The sequence below is a fragment of the Schistocerca piceifrons genome, chromosome 11 (assembly GCF_021461385.2).
Source record: "Schistocerca piceifrons isolate TAMUIC-IGC-003096 chromosome 11, iqSchPice1.1, whole genome shotgun sequence".
In the NCBI taxonomy this organism is placed as follows: domain Eukaryota; kingdom Metazoa; phylum Arthropoda; class Insecta; order Orthoptera; family Acrididae; genus Schistocerca; species Schistocerca piceifrons.
In genome coordinates, this window is record NC_060148.1 from 64,468,168 (window position 1) to 64,490,809 (window position 22,642).

General features: G+C 41.9%; 1 protein-coding gene across 1 annotated transcript in view; it reads left to right on the top strand.

The window, feature by feature from the left end:
* Nucleotides 1-18,665, top strand: part of LOC124719697 (exosome component 10) — a 152,367-nt gene extending 133,702 nt beyond the window's left edge. The window contains exons 14-15 of the mRNA XM_047244904.1: nt 14,901-15,074; nt 18,468-18,665. Of these exons, the coding sequence (XP_047100860.1) occupies nt 14,901-15,074; nt 18,468-18,665 (372 nt within the window). The remainder of the gene's footprint in view (nt 1-14,900; nt 15,075-18,467) is intronic.
* The last annotated feature ends 3,977 nt before the right edge of the window (nt 18,666-22,642 follow it).

The window sequence follows — 22,642 nt, forward strand, 5'->3', positions numbered from 1 at the left end:
CAGCAAAGGAAATGTCCCTGTTGCTGAAGACGAGCCAGCACCAGTCACGAGATAGTCAGATGTATATCGTTGGCTGCCTTTGCGAATGATTGGAGTGAAAAGTACCGAGATTGGTGCACAAGCCAAGTTGGACACTGCTTGCTACCAAATAGACTGATGTCTATGTGACCCTGTCATTGACCGAATAGCCCTACAGTCCGCTCATTTTTCTCCTCCCTAGTTCTGTGCAGCACTTCCCGACAACCTCCAGAGCCTGTCGAAGTGCCAGCTCATAAGTTTCTACTGATGCAAAGATTTTATAACATTTCGAGTCCTACCTACTGAATATTTAAGGAAATGCCAATTGGAAACTTTCCTGTGAATAGCGAAAGTGCACCCAAAATCTGTTCCCAGGCTGTCCACCTAGGTAAGCTTTCTGCTCCCACGAGCAGAGCAAAAACACGTAGCCTTGAGTGTTGGTTGCTTTTAGGACATGTTGGAAAGATGTTGTCTTTTCAAAACAGTCCTCCAGTCACATTCTGGACAGCGACCTTTCTTTAGCGACAGAATGCTGATTGTCCCCCCCCTCTCGCCATAGAGTCCTCTGAAAAGACATTGTACTGTCTGGCTGAGTCCCTCGCACTGTCTACACAGGGTGTATATGACCCAGGACAACCGGGAGATCTGGGAAAAACCCGGGAATTGTTTAGAATTCTGGGAATTTTTCATTGTTTTAGTTTTCAGTTAAATTTTTGTGATTTTGACTGGTAAGAACAATACTCTAACAAAGGATATGATTGTATCCTGCTACTGCAGAATGATACTGCAGCAACAAAACATGAATGGCAGAAAAAAAAAGAAAATAAAACGTAAGTTGCAAAGGAAATGCGCCATATACAACAACAAAACAGTGCTCATACAAGAGTCTGCCAACAGTAAAGTGTGTCAAAGGCTTTAGGAACACTATGCAGTGCTTTATAACAACAAATTGCCTCTGATGAGCGTGACGTGACAACTGTTCAAGTTAGATTCATTTGAGCAGTTGCGGGCGGGCTCTTGTGCATGCGCAGTTGAGTCGCATATGAGTAATACCTTCTCCTGCTTCTGGTTACAGAAGTGTGGCTCAGCGCCACTACTTAATATTGCCCCGGTTCGGAAATATCGTATATATGGGGCTGATGCACAGAGCAGTCAGAGTTGTGGTGGGGAGGTGGGTCGTCTCCACGTGACCTGTGCTTACGTTCAGTGATTTTCTTTCCTCTTCGTTTATTGCTATCACGTTAAGTGATAACAAAACGGATTTTGGTGGCCAGGAGCTATCAAATGAATTAAAATACGTTCGCATAATTACGGCAGGCTAAAATATGTTAACAGTTTCAGATTTTATTTCCACCTTTGACAGTCAAGCATTAATCGCCTTACAGAACAATGAAGTTATTTTTGCTGGTTTGCTAAAGAGATTTGGCTTTTATTAATCCTTTCTACTGAGGCAGTCAATTTATTTGAAACGAAGTGTTTAATTTTACACTATTGGCTAGTTTCAACTGTTCGCTGCATTTCAAGTGCACATACGGTATTATGCTATAATAAAGAACCGAACATGAGTACTGGTACTCCAAGAAAATTTACATACGGATGTGCATTTTAAGCCAAATTATGCACTTTAATATGGTTCGTGAAATCCCGATACTAATGTTTTACATGTACGAACATACGGGATTCCTGCTTCACCGTAGCTGTGCAAGCGCGGTGACGCCAGTTACCTGGCGCTTTCTTGCAACTGCGGAAACGAACCTTCTTGCGAATGGTGGTTTGAAAAGTGTTACATTCAAAGCAGATTTCCTTTTACGCAAGATGAATTATGTGCGAGAATGTACGATGAATTTCTTAAATCACAAAGCGTTTGACTCTCATTTAAAAATCAACTCTTTGAGGAAGAAGAGACATTTGCGTCGTTATTAAAAATTTTACTGGCACATTTGTGTGTGTATCTTAAAGTGCAACATGCGCAAAAAAGATCAACATTATATGTGGAAGCTTAGCTTCTCTTCCAACTTATTAATCTTTGAGACAATATTATATGTGAATGCTATGTATATTAATTTAAGCCATTAACTTTTCTTATTTGTCTGTTCACGTGATCTTGCTATTGGCTGACTACATCACGTGTCCTATTGCTGTCATCAGCCGGCGAGATCACGTGAATGAGCTATGACGCTTACAAAAACGCATCGAAATCTCAATTTCAAGGCTTCAGAGAGTGCCATGCGTTATTTGGTGGAATTCAAATTTATACCTTTGTAATACGAAAATATGCAGCGTACATGTTGCTGCACATCAAAGGTATTTCAAAACGTGTTTTTCCCCCTGAATTTCGTTTTCTAAAGTGCCGGGGAATTCTACGTCGGTATATAAAACCATCAACATTCAAAGGATTGATGACTTTTACAGTGCCGAGGAAGAGTATACTGTCACTTAACAAGGGAAAAAGTGTATTTTCATCCGGGAGAAAGTGTATTTTTAACCGGAAATCCGGGAATTTTTTTTCCTTGTCCACGTATACACCCTGCTACAATCATATTTCTGAAGCAAACCTCTGTCCTGTAGTCAGCAACTCTCTCGTTTCACTAGCAGGATCACCACGGACTTTTATGTCCCGGTCTCAGTCACTTGAGAGTTTGGGCCTGACTCTTCAACTGTGCCCTCTCCCTGGCTTCCATCAGAACTGGCCGTAATGACACGTGGACTATGGCTGTAAATACCTTCTCATTCCATGAACACTGGTACCCATATGCAGCTTCCCAGAAAAATCATGCACAGGCAAAGCGAAATAAGTAGAGAAAGTAGACTGTAGAACCAACTATCTTGCAGTCACTTGTTACCGCCATGAAATCAAACATCTATGTGTACACCTACATTTACACTCTGCAAATCACTGTGAAGTGCATGGCACAGGGTATGTCCCATTATATCAATTATTACAGTTTCTTCCCATTCCATTAGTGCATGGAGTGCAGAATGAATGATTGTTGAAATCCATCTGCGAGTGCTGTAATTATTCTAGTCTTTCCTTCTCGATCTGTATGCGAGTGGCAGGTAGGGAGTTGATGTATATTCCTAGATTGATCAATCAAAACTGGCTGAAACTTCGTAAGAAGACTTTCTCAGGACAATTTATGCCTATCTTCGAGACTCTTCCAGTTCAGTTTCTTCAGCATCCAGCACCTCTATAATTCTCTCCCACCAGTGATACAAACCTGTGACCATTCCTGCTGCCTTTCTCTGTATACGTTCAATATTCCTGTTAGTCCTGTTTGGTACCGAGTGAGGTGGTGCCGTGATTAGCACACTGGACTCGCATTTGGAACGACGGCGGTTCAAATGCGTGTCTGACCGTCCCGATTTAAGTTTTCTGTGATATCCCTAAATCACTTCAAGCAAATGTTGGTATTGTTCTTTTGAAAAGGCACTGCCGACTTTCTTCTCCACCCTTTCCGAAACCAATGGGACTGATGACCGTGCAGTTTGGTCTCCTCATCCAAATCAACCAACCAATCCAGTTTGGATTAGGTCCCACACACTTGAGCAGTATCCAAGAATAGGCTACACTCTTGAATTGTAAGCAATCTCCTTATCAGACTGATTGCAGTTCCCCAGTATTCTACCAATAAATTGAAGTCTACCACTTGCACTGAGTCTGTGCGATCATTCCATTTCGTATCTGTACAAAGTGACACCCTGGGATCTGTATGAGTTGGTTGATTCCAGCTGTGAGTCACCCTTATTATATTCATAGAAGATTAATTTTTTTTTGTTTAGTCAAGTGCAGAAATTTACAGTTTTGAACACTTAAAGCAGGTTTCCAATCTGTGCAGTGTTGTGGAGTCTTATCAAGATCTGACTGAATATTTATGCAGATTCTTTCAGACAATACTTCATTATAAATAAATGAAGCACATGCAGAAAAAAATATGGAGGTTACTATTAGTATTGTTTGCAAGGTCATTATATAAGACACGAACAGCAATGTACCCAACACACTTCCCTGGGACAGTCCTGAAGTTACTAGTACATCTGACGATAACTGTCGATCCAAACCAACCTACTTCATACTCCCTACAAAAAAATCCACCATCCAGTCACAATCACAGTCACTCCTGTTAATAAAAATGATCAGAGCTCAAAATAGAATTAAATAAATAAATGAGAGGAGGAAGCCCAGCCTCTGGTTGATGGCTCTCAAGCTAATATGTGTGTACTGCCATGTTCAGGTGGCAAAATGACATCGGTGCAGCACATCTGATGCATAATTCACTAACAATCTCATGAAGTTTGAGCTAGCACCATATAACCTTCACTGTGTTGTGCAAGGTACTGCTCAGTTAAGTGTGGAGACTGACTGACTTTTAATACAGTGCGTCTCTGTGACGACACAGCACTTTTACAGGAGGTGGAGCGGAGGGATGTCAGCCCGAGCTAAGGATATGGCAGACCCAAAAGCTGTAAGCGGAACTGAGAGAGTCTCTCACGTGCCACCAGTCTGACGGCTGCGAGTAAAGTTCTGGTTGGTACACTTACATATTAACTGTGCTAGCTCGTGCCGAGTGCTCCGTTTCTGACAGTTGTCGGGAGTGTTGTGCTACGAATCGTGTGCAGACACAGTACTGCTGCACGACTATTACATCACACTTGTTTGAACAGCCCAGTTTTCAGATTCTGCCAATGGTTGGAAGGATCCTTATTGGGAGACTCGTCCTGTCTCGTTCAGGAGACTGTTCCCCGTGTCGCAACAGTAGGAAAGTGGGTGGAGTGCTGGCCTTCTTTCTTCCTATTGGTCACAGAGTGCCTGACATTCTCACTGGCCAGGCAGGTGTGTGAAGTCAGCTGCTGCTCCACATGTCCACCTGGGGAGGTCCTCCTATGGCATTGAGAATACGATGTATGGTGGCATAGTTAGGTGCGAAGGAAGCTTGTACAAGTCCCTATTTCACATGTCAGCTGCAGCCGTGCATTCAGTGCAAATCTCTGTGGGCAGCTCGGAACGCAAAAGAGTGATAAATTATCTCGTATCATAACACTTATTTTCTCTTCACTGTAGTTTCAGAAAGACACATTCATTTTATTATTACTGGATTATACGGTGTGTCTGTATGCTCTGTAAGAGGTTGGCCATACTGACGTCTATAGTACTAACATCCTGCCTCCTGTTCCCTCTGTGACGGATCCGAATGCGTCGCTGACCTTTACACCGAGATCCGTGGACTCTTTTAAGTATAATCTATCGTAGATCCCTCGAACAATAAACCGTGCCTACTTCTTGGAAAAAAGCAGAGGTTGCAGCCGTCTACAAGAAGGGCAGTAGAAGTGATCTAATATCCTTGACATCAATTTGTTGTAGAACATGTTCTGAGTTCAAACATAATTACGTATCTTGAATAGAACGACCTCCTCAGTGCCAACTAGCACCGATTCCTGAAACATCGATCATGTGAAACACAACTCACACTTTTCTCATATGACATACTGAAAGCTTTGATTTAAGGCAGCCAGGTACATGCAGTATTTCTTAATTTCCGAAAAGCATTTAACTCAGTACTACACGTACACTTACTGTCAAAAGGAGGTCATAGTCATACAGGATATCAAGTGAAATTTGTGACTGAATTGAGGTCTTTTTGGGAGAGAGGACACAGCATGTTATCTTGGATGGAGAGTCATTGTCAAATGTTGAAGTAACTTCGAGTGTCCCCAGGGAAGTGTGTGACCCTTGCTGTTCATGTGGTATATTAATGACCTTGTGGGCAATATTAATAGTAAAATCAAGCTTTTTGCAGATGATTCAGTTATCTACGAGGTGCATCCAGAAAGTAAGTTTCCATATTTTTTTAAAACAAAGACAACATAGTTACATGAAAAACTTAATTGGCGACAGGTACAGCAGTCTTCAAGCTATTTTTTGACACAGTCACCAAAGTAATTGAAACCCGTCATGTCGTGGCATCAACTTTTGTATTCGTGTGTCGTAGAAGTCTGTCACTTGTGAATGGAACCAGTCTGTGACAGTCGTCTTCAGCTCGTCGTTGTTGTCAAAATGCTGTTCTCATTTCTACTACTTTTCATTACCTTCATCTTTCTTCGATTTACTCTCAATCCATACTCTGTACTCATTAGACTGTTCTTTCCGTTCAGTAGATCATGTAATTCTTCTTCACTATCACTCGTACCATTGATATTGTTTCACCTTGAATTTTAATTCCACCCCTGAACCTTTCTTTTATTTCCATCATTGCTTCCTTGATGTACAGATTGAACAGTAGGAGCGAAAGACTACACCTTGTCTTACACCATTTTTAATATGAGCACTTCGTTCTTGGTTGTCCCTCTTGGCTGTTGTACATATTGTATGTGACCCGACTCTCCCTATAGCTTACCCCTACTTTTTTCAGAATCTTGAACATCTTGCACCATTTTACATTGTCGAACACTTTTTCCAGATTGACATATCCTACGTACGTGTCTTGATTTTTCTTTAGCCTTGCTTCCATTATTAACCGCAACATGAGAATTGTCTCTCTCGTGCCTTTAGCTTTTCTAAAGCCAAACTGATCATCACCTAGCGCATTCTCAATTTTCTTTTCCATTCGTCTGTATATTATTCTTGTAAGCAGCTTCGATGCATGAGCTGTTAAGCTGATTGTGCGATAATTCTCGCGCTTGTCAGCTCTTGCCATCTTCCGAATTGTGCGGTATATCACCAGACTCATACATTCTACACACTAATGTGAATAGTCGTTTCGTTGCCACTTCCCCCAGTGATTTTAGAAATTCTGATGGAATGTTATCAACCCTTCTGCCTTATTTAATCTTTCCAGAGCTTTATTAATCCTGATTCTAATACTGGATCCCCTATCTCTTCTAAATCAACTCCTCTTTCTTTTTCTATCATATCGGACAAATCTTCCCACCCATAGAGGCTTTCAATGTATTCTTTCTACCTATCCACACTCTCCGCTGCGTTTAACAGTGGAGTCCCTGTTGCACTCTTTAATGTTATCACCCTTACTTATAATGTCACCGAAGGTTGATTTGACTTTCCTGTATGCTGAGTCTGTTCTTCCAACAGTCTTTTCTTTTTCAATGTCTTCACATTTTTCCTGCAGCCATTTCATCTTAGCTTCCCTGCACTTCCTATTTATTTCATTCCTCAGTGACTTTCATTTCTGTATTCCTGAGTTTCCTGGAACATTTTTGTACTTCCTCCTTTCATCGATCAATTGAAGTATTTCTTCTGTTTCCCATAGTTTCATCACAGTTACCTTCTTTGTACTTATGTTTTCCTTCCCAACTTCTGCGATGGCCCTTTTTAGAGATTTCCATTCCTATTCAAGTGTGCTGCCTACTGAGCTATTCCTTATTGCTGTATCTATAGCATATCTCATCATATCTCATCATTCCTTAGTACTTCTGTACCCTTTGTGTATTGATTACTCCTGACTAATGTCTTAAACTTCACCCTACTCTTCATCACTACTATATTGTGATCTGAGTCCATATCTGCTCCTGGAAATGCCTTACAATCCAGTATTTGATTTTGGAATCTGTCTGACCATGATGTAATCTAATTGAAATCTTCTCTTATCACTCGGCCTTTTCCAAATATACCTCATCCTCTTGTGATTTTCGACCAGAGTATTTGCTATTACTAGCTGAAACTTGTTATAGAGCTCAGTTAGTCTTTCTCCTCTCTCATTCCTTGTCTCAAGCCCATATTCTCCTGTAACTTTTTCTTCTAATCATTCCCCTTCAACTGCAGTCCAGTCTCCCAAGACCATTAGATTTTAATCCCTTTTTACATACTGTTTTATCCTTTCAATATCGTCATACTTTTTGTCTGTCTTTTCATCTACAGCATGTATACCTGAACTATCGTTGTCATTGTTGGTTTGCTGTCGATTCTGATAAGAACAACCGTGTCACTGAACTGTTCACAGTAACACACCCTCTGCCCTATCTTCCTATTCATAACAAATCCTACTCCCGTTATACCATTTTCTGTTGCTGTTGATATTACCCTACACTCATCTGACCAGAAATCCTTTTCTTCTTTCCACTTCACTTCACTGACCCCTACTATATCTAGATTGATCCTTTGTATTTCCGTGCCGGCCGAAGTGGCCGCGCGGTTCTGGCGCTGCAGTCTGGAACCGCGAGACCGCTACGGTCGCAGGTTCGAATCCTGCCTCGGGCATGGATGTGTGTGATGTCCTTAGGTTAGTTAGGTTTAACTAGTTCTAAGTTCTAGGGGACCAATGACCTCAGCAGTTGAGTCCCATAGTGCTCAGAGCCATTTGAACCATTTGAACCTTTGTATTTCCCTCTTCAGATTTTCTAGTTTTCCTTCCACATTGAAGCTTCTGACACTCCACACCCCAACTCATAGAACATAACCCTTTCATTGATTATTCAATCTTTTTCTCATGGTAACCTCCCACTTGGCAGTCCGCTTCCGGAAATCCGAACAGGGGACTATTCCGGAATCTTTTGCCAGTGGAGAGATCATCATGACACTTCTTCAATTACAGGCCACATGTCCTGTGTATACACGTTGTGTGTCCTTAATGCAGTGCTTTCCATTTTCTTCTGCATCCTCATGCCGTTGATCATTGCTGATTCTTCCACCTTTTTGGGGCAGTTTCCCACCCCTAGGGCCAGAGAGTGCCCTGAATCTCTGTCCACTCCTTGCCCTCTTTGACAAGGCCATTGGCAGAATGAGGGTGAACTTCTTATGCTGGAAGTCTGAGCCGCCAATGCAGATTATTAATCAAAATTTAAGCAGCGGCAGGATTCGAACCCGGGACCGAAGAAGTTTTGATTATAATCAAAGTCGCTACCCCTAGACCACAGGTCATAGCTTTTGTTTATTGGTAGAATACTGTAGAAGTGGAATCAGTCTACAAAGGAGATTGTTTACAAATCACTCGTGTGACTGGTTGTAGAATATTGCTCAAGTGTGTGGGACCCATACCAAATAGTACTAACAGGGTATATTAAACCTGTACACAGAAGGGCAGCAAGAATTGTCACAGGTTTGTTTGATCTGTGGGAGAGTGTCAGAGAGATACTGAAATAACTGAACTAAAAGACTCTTGAAGACAGACACAAACTTTCCCAAGTAAGTTTCTAGAATGAAATTTTCATTCTACCGCGGAGTGTGCGCTGATATGAAACTTCCTGACAGATTAAAAGTGTGTGCCTGGCCGCGACTCGAACTGTGAAGTTTGGAAGGTACGAGACGAGGTACTGGCGGAATTAAAGCTGTGAGGACGGAGCGTGAGTCATCTTGGGTAGCTCAGTTGGTAGAGCACTTGCCCGCGAAAGGCAAAAGTCCCGAGTTCGAGTCTCAGTCCAGCACACAGTTTTAATCTGCCAGGAAGTTTCATATCAGCGCACACACTGCTGCAGAGTGAAAATCTCATTCTGGAAATATCCCAAGTAAGTTTATCAACAAAGTTTCAAGGACCAACTTTAACTGATGACTCTAGGAACATACTACAACCTCTATGTATCGCTCACACAGGCATCCTGTGGATAAGATTACAATAATTATTACACGCACAGAGGCATTCAAACAACGATTCTTCTCGTGCTCCGTATGTGAATGGAAGTGGGGGAAATGCTAATAACTGGTACAAGGGGGTGCACCCTCTTCCATGCACTTCAGTGATTTGTGGAGTATATATATCTAGATGTAGATGCAGACTCTCCCTCACTTTTTATTATTCACTTATCAGACCAAGCTCCGTTCTCTTTCCTTAGGCTCATCTGCTGGGCTTCCTCATCTCTAGACCATGCTCTTGTGAGATACTGTTAACTAAACAGTTCAGAGTAAAGGAATCCTCTTTTATTCTAATTATACTATAAAAAATTTTGCTCCCAGAAACCCCGCCTAGCAGTGACTGTTGTTCCTCGAAGTAGGGGACATCCCGACAGGCCACGTTATCCAGTGTTCGCGCCTTATTAGGCGAGATTACACACTTCTCCATCCTCACCAAATTCCTTCATACTTACAGGATTAAAGGCCAGTGGCAGACATGAATTCCCTAAAGTGATACAACAAAATTCCTCAAAATAATTTAGAATGATCAACTTCGAAGATCAGATTTCCGAGCACCGGTAATACAGAACATTTTGAGCATTTTAAACTTATCACCTGTAAGACACAAAGGCCTACTGATAATGGCTGTGAGCGGGCTTTAATTGAAATCAATGGGGAAAGTTGAAAATTTATGGCAGAGCGGGATTCGAACTCCTGCGTAGTAGGCAGATGCTCTGATCACTGAACCATCCTGACACAGTGGTCATGCAGCTGCACGGAATACCCTAACACTCCTCCTGCCACATGCAAATTCTCAACTTATCTGCACACTACTAACGTAACACCTCCTACCCATTATCCTCATTGCTCATGGCATGTCACCGATTCCCACAAGAGTTCAAGCTGGTGTGCACGCGCACTGAAGACGTCGTCGGCCGTCTCTGGCAGCGAGCAGACATTGGTGGAAATCAAAGGAGAAAGTCTGTGCAGCTTCGACGAGCAATGTGTGTGCGTGGCTTAGTGGTCAGAATATTTGCTTAGTAAGCGGGAGACCCAGGTTCAAATCCTGGTGCAGCAGAAATTTTCCATCTGCGTAGATTCTTTCTAAACTCTCTTTTTCCCATTATACACAGCGAGGCAGCTAAGACGGACCACAAAAAATATGTCCTTAATGACTAAATTTATGAAGTGCAGTTGTTGCCAAGTTATCATGGACAGTACGGCATTTTTCCTGACATTCACAAGTAATTTTTATCATTTATAGTTGCAGCATTATGACACTGGAACCCCCCCCCCCCCCTCTCTCTCTCTCTCTCTCTCTCTCTCTCTCTCTTTCTTTCTTTCTTTCTTTCTTTCATTTAACGCAACTTTCCCTTCTACAATAACAAATGAAATCTTCCCTTTGAAATTTATTCTCTTTCTCAATCTTTGCATACAAATTTAATTGCTGCTTATTAAAAGTGATTTTCTGATTATTTCGATGAAACATCGAATATGTCGTCGTGGCCCTGTTACTGTTGTCTCCTTCATTATACTCCTCTTCCCTATCTCTACAATGCTCCATGGAATTTTCCCATTGATGGAAACAGTGCCAGAAGTCTTCCTCAGTGAGCTCCTAGATAATTTGTGCCACTCTTTCTTTCACTGATTCAGCAGGCTGAAATCTTGTTCCTTTTATTGCAGATTTGACCTTAGGGATTAGATAAAACTCACACGGTGCTGGGGCAGTCGAATAAGGGGCTGGTCTAACACTGGGATGCTGTCCTTTGCTAGAAACCTCTTCACAATCAATGCAGTATTAGCCGGGGATTGTCTTGATGAAGAACCCATGACGTGTTCTTTCTTAATTCAGCTCTTTTTTGTAGAAGCCAGTGAAGATACACAATTCTACGAATATTGAAAAAAGGTACGGGAGACCATTGCTTTGAATCTTGACTTGCTCATTCAAGCTTTTCTCACTATCGATGAAAGTGGCTCCTTTCAACCTGTGGACTGGCACTTAGTTTCTGGATCATAAGTGAAAAACCAAGATTTGCCACATGTTATCTCTCTTTCCAACGAATTAGGATCTTTTCTGAGGTATTTGAAGTGTCGGTGCAAACATTTTCAAGAGCTTCTTTTTGTTCGATCACGAGAATTTACGACACGAGTTTTGCCCAGGCTTTTGTCATGTTAAATTGGTTATGTAAAATATGCCTTAAACATTCTTTGTCCATTTCTAGAGTTGCAGCAATTGATTTAATACTCAGCTGATACTCTTACCAAATAAGATTACCTACTTTTCAACATTTTCATCCGTTTTTGATCTGGAAGGGTGCCCCAGGTGTGTGTCATTGCACAAGAACAGTCATCATACAGAAATGGTTCATACACTTAAATGATGTAACATTTACCGTGAATTTAATTGTCAACACGCTTTCTCATTCATAGACAACTTACAAACCAGGCATTGACCGGCCATGCATTTTGCAATTTTGTATTAGAAACAAAAACAAAAGATGAACTGTGGTTGTAGTGAAGTACCGAAAAAATTCCATTTCCATGTATTCGTGAGAAGAGCTTTGAAGTTATGAAACAGTTATACAAAGAAATATGCATAACATACAAATGTACAAGTACAGCATCTGAATTAAGAAACGCGATCTAGGACAGCGTCTGTGCGCTGGGCTACAACAAGATTTTGTAAACATCTCTGTGGTGATGCCTCTTCATAGCTTTATAATGGGAGCTGTTTTTGCCTACAGCCGTTTCTGCTTCACAGTTGAAAGCTGTCAAAAGTGCTGCCAGGCGTCAGGGATTTCTTTAATTTGAATCGACCATCAGAGTGTCTTAGCAGTAAAGAATAAATATCTTAAAAATTCGTGCATGATGCGACATATTTTGACACATATCGGTATTTATCATGTCATATCTTTTGAACTATGTGTCGTACAATAATATATTTGCGTAGATACATTCAGCGGCATATGTAGGTACTGTCAGTGAAATATGTTGGGAAAAGCCAAGAAGTAATAAATTTAAACACCGTGTACAATGCCGCTGTCTTTCCTGCATCTGTGGTGTATGACGTCATATTTCCTGAACTGTGTGTGGTACTTTGATAGACTTTTGCAAGTGCATTTAGCAAAATATGTGAATACTGCCTGTGAAATTTATTGTGAATGCAGTTAGTAGCACAGAAGTAATAGATTTAAACATGAAAAATGATGTGGCTGTTTTTTGTGCATCTCATTTGTTTGTGATTTCATTGTCTCCTGAACTGTGATATGTAGGTGGTTGTTACCCCCGCAGGGATTGTTGCCCAACAGTGAGGGACATGTGAACTAAGTTTGGTTGAAATCAGTCCAATGGTTCAGGACGACGTATGGAAAACACACACACATACACACACACTTTTCATAATATCTATGGATGTGTATACAGAACACCTTATGAAAAAAATTTCGAATTTAATTCAACAAAAATTCTATATCCTCACAACACACACAAATGCTCAAATGACTGTTATGGCAGCTGTGGAGTGCATGTGTGTGTGTGTGTGTGTGTGTGTGTGTGTGTGTGTGTGTGTGTGTGCGTGCGCGCGCGCGCACGCGCGCAACAAGAGTTAATAACTTAACATCAGTCCTGATCTTTAAATACAGGGTGTTACAAAAAGGTATGGCCAAACTTTCAGGAAACATTCCTCACACACAAATAACGAAAAGATGTTATGTGGACATGTGTCCAGAAACAATTTACATGTTAGAGCTCATTTTAGTTTCTTCAGTGTGTACTGTACTTCCTCAATTCACTGCTAGTTGGCCCAATTGAAGGAAGGTAATGTTGACTTCGGTGCTTGTGTTGACATGCGACTCATTGCTCTACAGTACTAGCATCAAGCACATCAGTACGTAGCATCAACAGGTTAGTGTTCATCACAAACGTGGTTTTGCAGACAGTGCAATGTTTACAAATGCGGAGTTGGCAGATGCCCATTTGATGTATGGATTAGCACTTGGGAATAGCCGTGGCGCAGTACGTTTGTATCGAGAGAGATGTCCAGAACGAAGGTGTCCCGACAGGAAGACGTTCGAAGCAATTGATCGGCGTCTTAGGGAGCACGGAACATTCCAGCTTACGACTCGCAACTGGGGAAGACCTAGAACGACGACGACACCTGCAATGGACGAGGCAATTCTTCGTGCAGTTGACGATAACCCTAATGTCAGTGTCAGAGAAGTTGCTGCTGTACAAGGTAACATTGACCACGCCACTGTATGGAGAGTGCTACGGGAGAACCAGTTTTTTCCGTACCATGTACAGTGTGTGCAGGCACTATCAGCAGCTGATTGGCCTCCACAGTTACACTTCTGCGAATGGTTCATCCAACAATGTGTCAATCCTCATTTCAGTGCAGATGTTCTATTTACGGATGAGGCTTCATTCCAACGTGATCAAATTTTAAATTTTCACAATCGACGTGTGTGGGCTGACGAGAATCTGCACACAATTGTGCAATCACGTCATCAACACAGATTTTCTGTGAACGTTTGGGCAGGCATTGTTGGTGATGTCTCGATTGGGCCCCATGTTCTTCCACCTACGCTCAATGGAGCACGTTATCACGATTTCATACGAGATACTCTACCTGTGCTGCTAGAACATGTGCCTTTACAAGTACGACACAACATGTGGTTCATGCACGATGGAGCTCCTGCACATTTCAGTCGAAGTGTTCATACGCTTCTCAACAGCAGATTCGGTGACCGACGGATTGGTAGAGGCGGACCAATTCCGTGACCTCCACGCTCTCCTGACCTCAACCCTCTAGACTTTCATTTATGGGGACATTTGAAAACTCTTGTCTACGCAACCCCAGTACCAAATGTAGAGACTCTTCGTGCTCGTATTGTGGACGGCTGTGATACAATCCCCCATTCTCCAGGGCTGCATCAGCGCATCACGGATTCCGTGCGACGGAGGGTGGATGCATGTATCCTCGCCAACGGAGGACATTTTCAACATTTCCTGTAACAAAGTGTTTGAAGTCACGCTGGTACTTTCTGTTGCTGTGTGTTTCCATTCCGTGATTAATGTGATTTGAAGAGAAGTAATAAAATGAGCCCTTACATGGAAAGTAAGTGTTTCTGGACACATGTCCACATAACATATTTTCTTTCTTTGTGTGTGAGGAATGTTTCCTGAAAGTTTGGCCGTACCTTTTTGTAACACCCTGTATACCTATCCAGCACCTGAGAGTCTTGTCTCGTTATTGTTGGGTTCTGTTCATAATGTCTATAGCCACAGTATTTTTGCTACAAGCTTCAGGCAGTTTTCTTGCTCCCAGGTCACCTCTACTCCCACAAAGAGGGAGGTCATCAAAGACGAGGTGGACACCTCCACGGGCCCACCGACGCTCGACTCGCCAAATGTGAGCGGTGCCTCCGGGGCGCCAGATTCGTCACCAGAGGGTCCTCCATCGCTCAAGAGGGAGAGGAAGCGTTCTCCCGACACGGAAGCGGTGAGTGGCATTTGCTGTCATTGCGGTGACCTGCCGGCACGGTGTTCCCTTACAGTCGTACTTTCGAGTAAAGATTGGTCTGATTTTATAATTTTCCCATAGTAGTAGGCATTTCTTCTGGTATCTCTTCTTTCATTGATGTGGGTAACCTTAAGAAACTTGTATGGATTGACCAAAACTGCTTGTCTTGAGCACTGCTATGCATTAATGTGAACTTTTTGAAACAGCCTGCGGCCACTATACAAAAGATCCACATTTCTGAATGTTATATACTTGTCATTTCCTCCTCCTGACGGGAGAAGGTGGGCTGGATGAGAGCTCACGAGCTCTTTTCAGCTGTGGAACTAATTTTAAGCAAGTACTTAATTTTCGTAGTGATACATATGTAGGGTCAATTTTCTCTGTGTAGGCAAAAGGAAAAGGGAACAGAACAAACCGATGAAAACGGTTAAGGTTTGGAGTACTTGACAGTTTGTGTTGAGTTATTGTTCAACAAAAATGAAATATGGTAGGTACGATAGATACAATTAATACAGAATACAAAATATTACAGCGGGAAAAATACTGTAGGAAGCAAAAAATACTTAACACAAGGTAGTACAGAGTACAGAATAAATAAGCTACAGAGTAGATACAAAATACAGAAAAGTAGAATGTTCAGTTGGTACAATATATAGTTCACTATTGTGATAAGTGTTTGCAAGTGGTGAGAAGCTGCCAGTTATCTTTCTCGAAAATCCTTTTCTTCAAGTGAGGTGGAATGTCTGTGTTAAAGTAGTGAGTTCCTCCGTGACGCCTTTGTAGGTAGATGATGTGTGTGACTACTGTCGGGAGGGGGGGTAAGTGTACGAGGGTGGTCCTATAAGTACCCGGCCTGATTGAGAGCTGTCAGTCGTTGTTGAAAAATATCTCTGGATTAGAAAGTATACGATCTGTGAAGCATGTTTTTCAAGTTTGATGGTGCCACATTGTTTAGTATTTGTTTGGCAACCATCAGAACTGAACGTTGTGAGTAAGCTTGTGAAAATGGAGAAAATTGGTCATCATTATCTGATACTTTTTTTTTTTTGAGAGGCCTCAGCGCAACCAATATGAAAGCTGAGCTGGATTATACTTTGGGAGAGTCTGCTCTTTTGTTGACAACAGTAAAATATTCGGTAGCTGAGTTTAAACGAGGCCATACGAGCTGCCAAGACGAGCATTGCAGTGGTTGACCAAATGAGGTGATGACTCCAGAAATGGTGAAGAAAATCCACAAAGCGGTACTGAACGATTGTCAATTGAAAGTGCGCGAGCTAGCAGACATAGTAGGCATTTCAAAAAGTGTGGTACATGCATATTGTCTGAAAATTTGTGCATGAGAAAACTGTGTGCAACGTTTGTGCCGCGTTTGCTCGCACTCGAGTAAAAACAATGTCGTGAAGATATTTTGATTGCGTGTTTAGCAAAGTTTCGCAGCAACAAAGCTGACTTTTTGCGCTGTTTCATAAACATGGATGAAATATGGGTCCACCACTTGACTCCTGAGATGAAAGAACAATCAAAACAATGGACACAAATTGGAGAACCGACTCCAAATAAGGTAAAGACCGTTCCATCTGCAGGCAAGGTCGTGGTATCGGTTTTTTGGGATGCGCGTGGGATAAATTTCATTGAGTACCTTGAATAAACAAAAATTATCAACAGAGAGTATTATGCAAATTTATTGCAACATTTGGGCGAAGAAATCGACCAAAAATAGCCACATTTGGCCAAGAAGAAAGTGTTGTTTCTTCAGGACAATGCACCAGCTCACAAGCCCCTTATTGCAATGGCCAAAATTAATGAATTAAAGTTTTAATTACCACCTCATGCACACTATTAGCCAGATTTAGCCCCCCTCGGATTATTTTCAGTTCCCAAAATTGAAAAAATGGCTTGGTGGTCGAAGATTTTCAACAGATGAAAATATAATGTTGACAGTTAATGGCTATTTTGGGGAGTTACAATTGTCATTATAAGAAGGGTATCAGACTTATTCAATATTGTTGGGAAAAGCGTACAGAGCTGAAAGGAGAATATGTTGAAAAATAAATATATTTCCTTCCAAAATTTTTGTGTTTTCTTTGTTGGGTCGGTACCACCCTCGTATTTACATGTGTGTTTTGTTGTGTGTCTTGGTGTTGCGGTTAGGAAGTTTTGCATGTCGTGTTTGTTTTTCACTATGTGGTATCCGTATTGGGAGCGTAGTTATGTGAGCCTGGTCTGTAGTGGAGTGGTGTCAGCAGTTGTGTAAATGTCTTTGGATGTTTTTAGAGGAGGGCGCCTGAGGGTGCTTCCGAGTAGTCTTCTTTCAGAGGCTAAGAGACGACGTACTTTGAATTTTGTTATTCCGGCTAATAGAGCAGCTCTGTATTCCATGGCAGCTCTTATATATGTTTTGTATGTGTTAAGTGTGGTGTTGTTGCTGCGGCTGTGGAAGAGTCCTTATAGGAGTCTTAATAATCTTTGTCTTTTTGTTACGTTGTCGAGGGTGTACATGATGTGGTGGTTCTAGATTAGATATTTATAAACACATATTTTGAGGTATTTTGTGTTGTCGGTTAGAGGTAATTGTACGTCTCAGAGCTGGAGTTGAAGGTGCCTTTATCCACATTTGACTTATGGGAAATATTTCACCCAATTTAGTGGCAGGGATAAGTATTGACTCGTCTGATGTCAGATGGAGTTTGTAGCACTGTAGGCAGTGTCGTCTGCGTACATTTTTACCCTTTCATTGAAGTGTTGTGTCTTGGGGACATCTATGGTGTGTAAGGTGTATAGTAATGTGGATAATATGCCCCCTTGTGCAATGCCTGCTTGTAGAGTGAATTTGAAAGATGTGGCTTCATTGAGACGGACTTCGCACTAAGTCGGGATAGCGAGGTCTGTCAGTTTATATAATAGTCCATCGTGCCAGGTCTCACCAAAGGCTCTTTCAGTGTCAAGAAAGATGGTCAGAAGGCAGTGGCCTGCGTTTATAGCATTTGTGACGTCTGTTGTGAGATGCAATAGTGGCTCTAGGGTCAATCTTTCTTTTTGGAAACAGGCTCTCCCAGTATATACTATTGGTGGGAAGCTCTTGGGCTTCCAGCCCGGTGGCAGTGTTAGCATACTGTCACATTTTGAAGAGTGTCATACTTGTGGTGAAGATGAGTATTACGAGACTCGTCAAAACATTGCAGTATTTTAACATTGCCACCTGGTCAGAAACTTGAGTTTTTCACTAAGATTCGTGTTACTTTCCTGTTTCATAATGTTGTAATTTGTATTATTTTTGAAATGTTTTTGTCACAAATAGTGTGTCACATTTTGTCTGCCTCTCCCTCAGAGAATACACGAAGTGAATAAAAGCTTTGTCGTCTCGTTTGTCAGGACTCTGGTCAGAGGAGACCGAAGTACCAGCCGATGCCAGATCAGATAACGATCGAGAGTGCCGACGATGACAGCCTGCTGCCTAGCGGCAAGAGCAAGAAGAGGAGGAAGAAGAAGAAAGGGAAGGCAAATGCGGCGGCCACACCGGCTGCAGCTGATGCAGTGGGTGCGGGAAACGGTGAGTGCAGTGCCAGATAATGAGGTGGGGATTCAGCAAGTCAAAGATAGAGAGAGAGAGAGAGAGAGAGAGAGAGAAAGGGGGGGGGGTTTATGTGTGTATGGTAAATTCCTTCCCTTTTAAAATTTCCCTCCTTCGAACCACCTCTGTGTCCCCACAGATGACATGTCACGGATCTAATTTTTACCGAGGTTGCAGTACACGTGGGGTGCTTAGTTGCTTCCACTGCCCTGAGTGGCATAGTTCTGCATAATGTTCACCAACATGCAGTCTTCTGTAGTTGTTGTTCCCTTGTGCTGGAAACAGCATGTACATCATGAAACTGTTATCTTGAGGCTGTAATTAACTGTTAGCTAGGAACCGGTATTGTAAAAATAACTAAATTTTGAATCGGTATGGTTAAACAGGATGACACTCACTTTTTATTAGCATATTAAGAGAAACTGCACAATTATAGTCCACTTTATGAGTCACAAAGTAATGAACGTCTTGTTTGTGTAATTATTATGAAACTATTTGCCAGTTACCCATCCAAAAAACCAGAGATTGCTAATTAAGTTCTTAACCAATACCAACCGTGGCAGACAACATGTCTGTCCTCCAGGACTACAGATAGAGGTCTGATGTTTACAAACCAGAGCTTCCTAATTAAGTCATAACTGATGCTGACTGCAGCAGACAAGATGTCTGTCCTCTGAGACTGCCAAATCACCTCGCCCGCCATTCAAGTTATACGCAATTTGAAGATCTTCGAAGTCCTTTTCATTTAGCAATTGTTTATTATTCTGCTGGTTACCACCACTTCTGAAGTAATGGAATGATAACCTGCTGTTGTGGATGCCTTTACCTGCAATGCAAGTAAATCCATTCTTTAGTTTCCCTAGTATTAATGACAAAAGTTCATCATTTTGGTGTGCTATTTCCGAACACAGCACCCAATCACGGAGAAGGACCGACAATTTAAGTGGTCTTTCTCACAGCACGTGTACAATAAAACAAGGGTGTATATGACCCGGGACAACCGGGAGATCCGGGGAAAACCTGGGAATTTTTCATCTGGGAGAAAAGCAGGAGAAACCCGGGAATTTTTGGAATTCTGGGAATTTTTCAAAAATTGTTCAAATGGCTCTGAGCACTATGGGACTTAACATCTGAAGACATCAGTCCCCTAGAACTACTTAAACCTAACTAACCTAAGGACATCACACACATTCATGCCCGAGACAGGATTCGAACCTGCAACCGTAGCAGTCGCGCAGTTCCAGACTGAAGCACATAGAACCGCTCGGCTATAACGGCTGGCGGGAATTTTTCATTGTTTTAGTTTTCAGTTAAATTTTTGTAACTTTGACTGGTATAAACTAATACTGTAACAAAGAATATTACCGTATCTTGCTACTGCAGAATAATACTGCAGCAATAAAAAATGAACGAGTGGAAAAAATACGAAAATAAAACTTAAGTTGCAAATTAAATACACCATATACAACAACAAAACACAGTGCTCATACAAGCATCTGCCAACAGCAAAATGTGTCAAAGGCTTTAGGAAGACTGTGATGTATCTTAAAGTGTAACACGCGCAAAATAGATCAACATTAAAGCTTAGATTCTCTTGCAGCTTATTAATATCAGAGACCAATGTTGTACGTAAAAGCTTTTCTTTTCTTGTAGCAACACTATGTATATTAATTTAAACCATTACCTTTTCCTATTTGTGTGTTCGTCCTACTTAACAGTGATGTTGCTATTGTCTGACTACATCACGTGTCGTATGCTCTCAATATCTGCTGTCATCGTCTGGTGAGATTGCTTGACACGAGCTATGACTGGCTTACAAAAGCGCATCGCAGTCTCAATTTCAATCCTTCGAATATGCACGAACGCCTTTGCAGGTACTCAGTTAGTCCAACTGCCGTCCCACCTCAAAGACAAACGTCGTCCCTCGAGATGATTTACCATGTGGAAAATACAGTTTGTACAAGAAGTCCGGGAACACTTTCAATTATTTATTGCACAAGAACTAAACATTGCACAGAAGTAACAATATTACGAGAAAGAAAGTTGCTACTCACCGTATAGTGGAGATGCTGACAAAAAGAGTTTCACACTTAAAGCTTTCGGCCAATGGCCTTTGTCAACAATAGACACACATAGGCACACACATACTCACGCAAATGCAACTCACAACTCGATTTCAACATGCGATGTTTGGTAGAATTTGAATTTATACTTTCGTAATACGAAAATACGCAGTGTACACTTCGCTGCACATCAGACATCTTTCCAAAACGAGTTTTTTCCCTGATTCTCGTTTTCTGAAGTGCCGGGAAATTCTACGGCGGTGTATAAAACCGTAACCATTGAAAGAATTGATAAGTTTTACAGTTCCGAGGAAAAGTATACTGTTACTTAAGACGGCAAAAGTGTATTTTCATCTGGGAGAAAGTGTATTTTTAACCGGGAAATCCGGGAAAAATCCGGGAGTTTTTTTTTCCTCGTCCACGTATACACCCTCAAAACATCTGTCATTGCTGCCTCACGTTACATTATATCATCTTCCCACTGCTGCCTCCTCAATTCGTTTAAGAAGAGTTTCTTGTAGCTGTATATGATGGCTGTAAAGACAGAAATAGTACAGGAGTTGCAGCTGTGGCTCTTGCGGTCTTCTCTTCAGTTTGGGGACTGGCTCATTGATTTCCTATCTTCACTATGCTGCGCCTTTATCAGTTCTGTGTAGTGTGCACAGTGTCTATCTCTCCTTCACTATATTTGGTGTGCATCATCCTCCGTCCTGCTCTCACACTCTGGCCACCTGTAGAGCCATCTAGTGTGACTCTTAATTCACTGCCGATCTTAGATATGGGTAGCCTTATCTCTGTAACGTATCACAGGTGAGCATTTTCATTTGTACAGGCAATGTAGAAAGTAACTTACCGTGTCGGCATTGCAGGAATAAATGTGTGGTGACTACTACTGCGTGCCGGCTTGACTTTTGAGAGAGCTGTCTCGTGTGAACTTTAGGTGACTGTTGTCGCACAATGGGTTTAATGTTAGAATCCCTCTCTGCAGCGTGCACCACATACATATTTGTAGGAAAGTTGCTTTTCTCGTAATCAGTTTTTTAGTGGCACATCATATAGTATTATGCGATTAAAAAGAATTAATAAAAATCACAGGCCTTCTTTTATTAATCAACTGATGAGTCCTCAGACTTCCAGTGATACGTGCTACAAATTGTGTTGCTGTGGCACCCTCTGAATGGGGTCTACGTATTTGGAAGCAGTAGGGGTTCCTACGCTGTGTTGAAGTACTGTGTCTTGTTAGTCACATAGGCCTGGTAGGCTTGTACGTACACACACACACACACACACACACACACACACACACACACACACACACACACACACACATTGCAGAGGAACCATATGGTTAGTAACCTGTCGGAGCACCTGAAGCACCAGTTCTCTTCTGTGTTTCCCCTCGTATGGATACGGAAACTTGACGACCAGGCAGTTGGCGGCAGCTTCCCGTGCCTCAGAGCCTCTACTTTTCTCCCAAACAGCTAAGCACTTCGGCGTGTGAGCCCGAGTCCATACCATTCTGGTCCTCTTGTTGAAGCAAGATTTCGGACAGTACCGGGAGCTGAACCCGAGTCCTCTGCAGTTCCGAGCTGCTCTCTGCCCGGGGCCACCTCGGCCATTTGGAGGTCCGAATCTCCTTGCTGTGAGTGCCTTGCTTCTCTTTTCCATTGAAGCCTTCCCGTCTCCTCTCTCTCTCTTTCTTTTAACGCAACTTTCCCTGCTACAATAACAAATGAAATCTTCCCTTTGAAATTTATTCTCTTTCTCAATCTTTGCATACAAATTTAATTGCTGCTTATTAAAAGTGATTTTCTGATTATTTCGATGAAACATCGAATATGTTGTCGTGGCCCTGTTACTGGATCGCCATCTGACTGCAACATTGAACTGCGACATGAATATGCTTATTCTGC